The 7,318-nt window shown below is 39.8% G+C and overlaps 1 protein-coding gene across 1 annotated transcript; it reads left to right on the forward strand.

Annotated features, from left to right (window-relative positions):
- Window positions 1-3,324: 3,324 nt before the first annotated feature.
- Window positions 3,325-6,988, forward strand: rps21 (ribosomal protein S21). Its single transcript, XM_069141750.1, has 6 exons — window positions 3,325-3,398; window positions 3,839-3,930; window positions 4,024-4,087; window positions 6,010-6,081; window positions 6,233-6,288; window positions 6,925-6,988. The coding sequence occupies exons 2-6, from the start codon at window positions 3,881-3,883 to the stop codon at window positions 6,932-6,934; spliced, it is 252 nt and encodes an 83-aa protein (XP_068997851.1). The 5' UTR covers window positions 3,325-3,398; window positions 3,839-3,880; the 3' UTR covers window positions 6,935-6,988.
- The last annotated feature ends 330 nt before the right edge of the window (window positions 6,989-7,318 follow it).

Consider the following 7,318-nt stretch of genomic DNA (forward strand, 5'->3'; position numbering starts at 1 on the left):
TTATTCCAGGTGCGTGTAAGTTAAGTGAGTAGAGTACAGCAACATGAATGAATATATGAGTGTATCGTTCAGTACAGCGCCCATCTCAGAACAAAGTGCTTCAGAAGAATACAATTGTTTAAAAAATAAAATATCAATAACAAAACAAAACAACACAACACAATCACCTGCTACTATAACAATGATCTTCACATTTCACTGTATAGGTCAATGTGTATTTTAATTATTTTGAGTTGATAGCTTGCTTGTGTGTATTTATACATTTGTTTGAATTTTTTTTACATTTTTCCAAAAATAATCCTCTTTTTCTAATATTTGTTGTATAAATAAAAATATAAATGCAAATAAATTAAAAGAATAAACCAGGAATATGGACTAAGCTCTTATAAATGTCACTATATGAGTACCTACATTTAATATGTTGCAAAAACATTTGCTCATTCTGAGAAATAATTGAGGAAAAATGTCCAAATTATACTGAGGACTTTGAATGTATGAGTTTTGATGGACTCGTAGAAAGTCTGGAAACTAAAAGTGACACAAAAAAACACAAAACACAAAACACACACATACAATCATGAAATGACAGCTGGATATCGACATGCGATGACACTATATTCTTGGCACCGTCCCATGAAAGCCGCCTCCGATGTTTTCCCTCGAATGCAAATGTCGTGTTTCATCACCACTAGGGCGACATAAAAAGAGGAGAGTATAAAAACAGCCAAGGTGTGCTGACAGGGAGACACCATCAGAAGATCCCAACCGGTCACACTCATTTTTAAAACAGGAGATCACGTTTGCTTCAGCCTCAGCATGAACCCCGCAGCTCTTCTGGTGAGTACGCTGTCAAATACTGAAGGTCTTTCAAGTTTGTTTATTTACTTCATCGGCTTTCATATTCTGGTCTGGAAAATACACGCAGCGAAAACTAAAGTAATAGGATGGATGCATTCTGCATAGTGCAACAGTGAAAGATCTACTTTAAACAGTTTGAACTGCAGAATTAATTTTTGTAAAGATTAAAACGACTTCATTCACAGCAGTGATTACTTATGACGGCAGACGTTTGACATGCAGCACAGGTCACATAAAGGGGAACATCATTTCTGAAAATGATCAGCTATTGTTATTTGGTTGTTTCGCTCTGGTGATGTGACCCTAAACTGTGTTTGTATTTCCGGATTCTTTTCCTCCTTGCAGGTCGTGGTCAGCATCGTATTGATGAGGACGTCTCTCTGCTCGCCGGTGTGCAGAGAGGGATGCACCTTCCAGCCTCAGACGCACCACCAGCAGTTATTCCAACACCTGTCGGCCGAGCTCGCGAACTCTTCCTCGGCGCCGTGGCACTACGAGTGAGTTTCCTTTCCCTAACGACCTGTTCTCAACTAACGGTGCACGTGGTGACGTATAATTGTGAAAAGATTTTAAGGGGCGACGGTTTCTGAGTTTCACAATTTAAGGTTATTTCAGGCTGAGTGAAATTGTTCAAGTTTGAGTTTTGCAACTAATGTGGCAAAAAAATATCGAAAGAATTGCTGGAGAATTGATGTGTTGGATTTAATACAGTTTAAAGCTGTATTAAATCTGATATCTGTCATTTTGTCTCCACTGATGTGACTCTTCTACATGCCATTCATTCCCTTTCCATCTGTTTGGTTTTGTTTTTTTCAGAGCAGATAAAGACTCAGCCAGAAGACCGAGGACCATCTCTAATGCTGTATGCGGGACGTGCCGCAATACGACCATGACCGCCAAGTCCATCTATGTCCGGGTTTTCGTCCACGAGATGACACACAGCTGCAACGGCTGGTGCCTCTGTCCCTACCGGCTGGCTGTCGGATGCGCGTGTGTGTGACATGTTTTAGTTTTAAAACGCCACTAAACATTAAGACAACTTGTAGTATTTGATGTCATAGTTGCAACACTTTTTTTTTTTTTTAATATATATAGTTTTACCTAGACCACGTTTTTGTGTATTTTTGTTTGGGGTTTTATTTCAATGCAGTATAAATACACAGTATAATCCTTTAGGATAAGCTAAATATACAACCCGGTATCATGGCAAACCACAAGCAGGTCCACTGCAGCAAAATGTGAGATACCGACGCTTTGCGCTGTCTATGCGTGACAGTTACACGTTTTGGAAACTTACATCCAGGCAAATGTCATGTGACTTGGGATCATGTGAACAAGCTCACGCAACAGTTTTGAGACCAAGTAGAAATGTGTAACTTTCACGCCGAGACAGGGCAGAGCGGCTATCACGTTTTTCTACACTGGATCCAACGTGTTTATTTCCCACTTTACCTTGATACCAGGTTAAAATATAATGTATGTCAGTGACATGAATTGACTCTGAAACATGTTGTTTTTTTGAGTACATGTGATGAAATTTTATAAATTTCTGTATTTTTAGAAGCATCGCACATTTCAGTGTGACATGAATCACTTTAGGAGGGGCGTGGGGGGGTGTGTTGCTTTGTAATATGTGACATTCAGTATCTGAATATTTTTAGATGCATCATGTAATCAGCATTAACAACAACACAATACTATCAGAATATTTCTGTTCAATAAAATGTGAATTTTGTTTTGCATTATATAAATGCTTTATTTTGCTGTACTTTACTGAACTTTAATAAATATAAGAATAATCACACACAAAAATTGAGTTTTTGTATCAATCATTAAGAAACTGTGGTGCTTGAAATGTTTGTGTACGCTTTAAAATTGTTTTTATTTCTGTATAAATATGACAAATCACAGAAATCCCCATTTTTATCATGTTTTATGTGATACTTCTGCAGAAATATAGAAAATATACAGATTTAGTTAAAGTGTCTGTCCGTGTTGAATTCCCATGTTTTTAAATTCACATCAAAATCATGCAATCAAAACACCCGTTGACATACAGGAAAAAATGATAAAATTTCCAATTAATACTTGTTTTGTTCCATTATGTTGCTTTTATATTTAGAAAAAATACTCAATTTAAATTATTTAAAGACTTTTAAGGGAAGAAAAATAATTATTAATTGTGTGGAGATAAAAAAAAAAATCTGACAAATGTATTCATACACCAGACTGGGGAAACTATTTCTAAAATGTTGCACCTCTAAACCGTTTCCATAAAAATAAAAACAGTTTTGTCTAAAACATCCTGAAACTAAAGCGCCCTCAGCTCCTGCATGGTTGGAAGCAGACACACTGATCTGCTCACATACCCCTCCACCCCCTCCACCCACCCCTCCACCCTCCTCCTCCTCCATGTGGTGTTTGCCATCCCGCCTGTAGGAGCAACAGCGTCCAGCAGGTGGCGATCAGACATTCACACGAGAGCTTTTTATTTCCGGGTGGGCAGCCCTCCCTTTCCTGTCGGCCGTTTGTCCTACACGGTAGGTTTCTGTCGAGCTCGCGTCTGAAAAAGGCTTAAAAGTCGATTTATATCGTCACGTAGCCGCAATTTTTGTGTTGCCAATCAAAGATAAGGTGACGATGGAGTCGTAGATAAAACAATGGACGGTGTTTTCAGCGGGAATCGTGAGTAAACACCGGAAGACCGACGGAGTGTTGTGAGCGGCCGCGTGCGCCCCGCATGCTAACGGGATGCTAGCTGGTTAGCCGAGTTGGACCAGCTGGTTCTGCTTCAACACGCGGACGGTTTGGTTCTGATTGACGGCGTGCGGTGCCGGTTTTACGTCGGACTGTTCTGGGGGGGGGGTGGGAAGCTGCCGTGAAACCTCCGATATCCATTCAGTTTCACGTGTTAGCATCAGGTGTTAGCATCAGGTGTTAGCGTCAGGTGTCATCTCTTCTTCTTCGTGTCGTTTCTCAGATTTACGGGTGACTTCCGGTCAAACCTTCAAAACCTTCAAACATGCAGAACGACGCTGGTGAATTTGTGGACCTTTACGTCCCGCGGAAATGGTGAGAACCCTGTTGTGAAGGTGTGAAGGTCGCTGGACCGAGTTGGTGATGTGATGTTTGAACCCAGACTAAAGTTCGTCCACCTGCTTGCAGCTCCGCCAGCAACAGAATCATCGGAGCCAAGGACCATGCCTCCATCCAGATCAACATCGCGGAGGTAAACCGGAGCACATTACTGATGCTTGTCATTCAAAGATCATCTCTGATGTTTCCTGTTGAAGTGAGCAGATGTAAAGAAAAGAAGTATAGAAAGAACATGTTGGATCCACAGAGTCACGTGTTCAGGTTGTTGGAAATCATTTGAACTATAAAACATTTATACGCAGCATTTTATTCATTTAGTTTTACCTGAAGTTGAATCATCCAGAGTTTAGAGTCATTTTAAGTTGATTTGAAATCCCCCCTGGAGGGCGGTGCGTTCAAGGACTTCATCCTGCTGTAAAACCAACTGAGAGTTCAGAGTTAATTAAGTTTTGTGTTCGAGGACTTTGTGACGTTTATCTTCACAGTTTTAGGCACCATTTAATGTTTGAGCTGTTGTCTGAAGACCAACCGGTAAAACGCCATTTATTCATCGTGTACGTTTCATTCCTAAAAAACAAAACAAAATAAATCGATCCGCACAAATTAATAGCCGACGGGAGCGACTCCAGACCTGCTGCTGGCAGCCTCGTAACAGTGATGGGACTCGCATGCAGAAATAATCAATTCAATGAGTGAGATGTTATTATTTTATTACATATAAAGCAGGGGTGTCAAACATACGGCCCACGGGCCGGATCCGGCCCGCCAGGGGGTCCGGCTCGGCCCGCCGGATGACTTTGTTAAGTGTGAAAATTACAGAAAGACATAAATTGCATTTCTATGAGAATATGGAGGTTTATGAGTACAAACGTTTTGTTATTTTTTTTTTAATCGATCCAGTAATTGCTTCAAAAACAGCGTAAATGTGACGTCTGCTCCGGAGGGAGCAGCTGCTGTGAGGGAGTCTGTAGAGGAGAGCCGGGGCAGATAAACAGTCGGCTGATTCTGAGTTTTTGGTCTTTATGTTTCTAGTTTATTGTAGAAAGACCTTAAAACAGGATTTATCATCCAAAAACCTTCACCAATGATTGAAACAGAGAAATATTGTTGTTATAAATGCGTTATTATGATTTTACTGGTCTGGCCCACTTGAGGTGAAAGTGGGCCGTATGTGGCCCCTTAACTAAAATGAGTTTGACCCCCCTGATATAAAGTGTTTTAAAATGTATTATTACCAAAAGTTGCAACGAAGATCAGCAATCAGTGTTAAAATATTTCACTCCTCATCACAGTAAATGTGACAATCCGTACGCTGCTTCATCTCACCGCCATTTCAATACGCTTTGTTTACGGCTGTAAACAAACAGGTTCACTGTGCGGTGGTAAAAACTTTGCATGCCGTCGGCCACACGAATAAAACACCGGGGCGGAGAGGTCAAAGAGTTTCAGGAAAAACTGACGCCGAAGCAGGACGCGGTTCGGTCATCAAACGGGGAACAACAGAGGGACTCTGGTTGTCATGGAGACAGCTGATACAAACAAAACTCGACCGTTTACTGCAATTCAAATATGTGTGTATATTTGTCCTTCCTATTCGGGGAGCCGGTCGTTATGGTTTCATGTTGACAACAAAAAATACACATTCACAAATGTAAAATATCAGGGAACCGTTAGCTAGTTTAATTTTGTGCAATGATTAAAATTCAGCTCAAGTTTGTTTGTGTTCAAACGTTGTTGTTGGTAGATTAAAGATCCTCTTCAAGTTTTTAATCTTGTTCAAATGTCCACGTGGAGATTTTGACATGCTTGAAGACTTGAAGTGCTTGAAGTGAAATAATCAGTCAACGTCATAAAACACACATTCAGACTTTTATACATCTCATACCGAAGGAACCAATCACACGACGGGGGGGTGTGGCCTGTTTGCACAGGTAGAGCTCTTACCTGTAAATAACTTGTAAATGTGTAATTCTGATGAACAAAGATGAGTTTTTAAAGATTGAATCGGCGCCAGCAGAAGAACTTTAAAACGTTCTCCGTCTTTTTTTCTTCCAGGTTGACAAAGTGACCGGTCGCTTCAACGGTCAGTTCAAGACTTACGCCATCTGTGGCGCCATCCGCAGGATGGTGAGTCGGCCTGAATCTTTATTGCATCGCAGTCACGTTAACGCTGGAACGTTTGCTTCTCGTGTCAGATTTGTTTTCTCACCCGGAGACGGACGTCGGACTTCGAAACGATTTCATCTGATCTGATTTATTTATGTTAAATCTCCGACAGGGTGAGTCTGACGACTCCATCCTGAGGCTGGCGAAGAACGACACCATCGTTGCAAAGTAAGAAACTGTCCAACTCTTCAAGCAGCAGATTGTTTATCGTAAATGAAAAATGTTGTTATATTTGAAGCATTTCTGCATAACGAGGACAAATAAAAAAAAAGTGGTTCGCATCATAATAGTTTGAGATTTTAAGGTTTTTTTTCCTGATAAAAAACCTCCTGAGCTTTTTATTTATCGTTTTATTTACAAGTTCCTGTTTAGTTCAGAAGGTGATAATATGTTGAGAAAAGGTCTCGAGACCAAACGGGAAACAAATTCAGCAAGAACCCTGAAACCGAAGCAGCCATCGTTCATTTTATTGATTTCTTGTGAGTTTTTCCAGCTGTGATCATGTTGGGCTGAAGTGAAGCAGTTCGTTTTACTGGTTTATATTCTGCATCTTGATCTGAAAAAAAACATGTGATAAACCGGAACTCGTATTAGAAATAAAGTGATTTGATTATAAAATAATGCTACTTTAAAAAAACAAAAACAACAACATTTATTTAGTTAAAACCTTTGAAAACTTTAGAGTTTGTGTGACAAACATTCTTTCCAAAAAACATCCCCTTTAGTTCATGACGTGGATGTTTGTAGTTACTAACCATAACTTGGACTCATCAACTAACAACTGTTTCCTCTTTTGTTTCACAGGAACTTCTGAGTTTGATGCTGGAAGCTGTCGAAACTTTGTAAAATAAAATGGAAATAACAAGAACGTGATGCCGCTGTTTTGTTTTCTTGATAACTAATGAAAAACAAAGAGGTTGAGAATCCTATCTGAGCTTTAAGGGAACATTTCAGTTGACTGGACGCACACAGACCGTAACTTCATCTACTTTTAATAATCACATACGGGTTGAATCCATTCAGTATCACGATGTACAAATACTACATTCATTTACTGGAATTGAATGAGGGAGTAAAGTACACAAAGCCAATAAATGGAAAATGTGATTTATAAAAAGGTCACATATACCTAAAGTTCTCTGAACTGTTGCTTTAAATGATCAAGATGCTCAATGTCAGATAATCTTGATGCTTTGGC

This window comes from Embiotoca jacksoni, unplaced genomic scaffold (genome assembly GCF_022577435.1).
Source record: "Embiotoca jacksoni isolate LCO1_2020_lvr unplaced genomic scaffold, fEmbJac1.0.p SCAF_90, whole genome shotgun sequence".
Taxonomy (NCBI): domain Eukaryota; kingdom Metazoa; phylum Chordata; class Actinopteri; family Embiotocidae; genus Embiotoca; species Embiotoca jacksoni.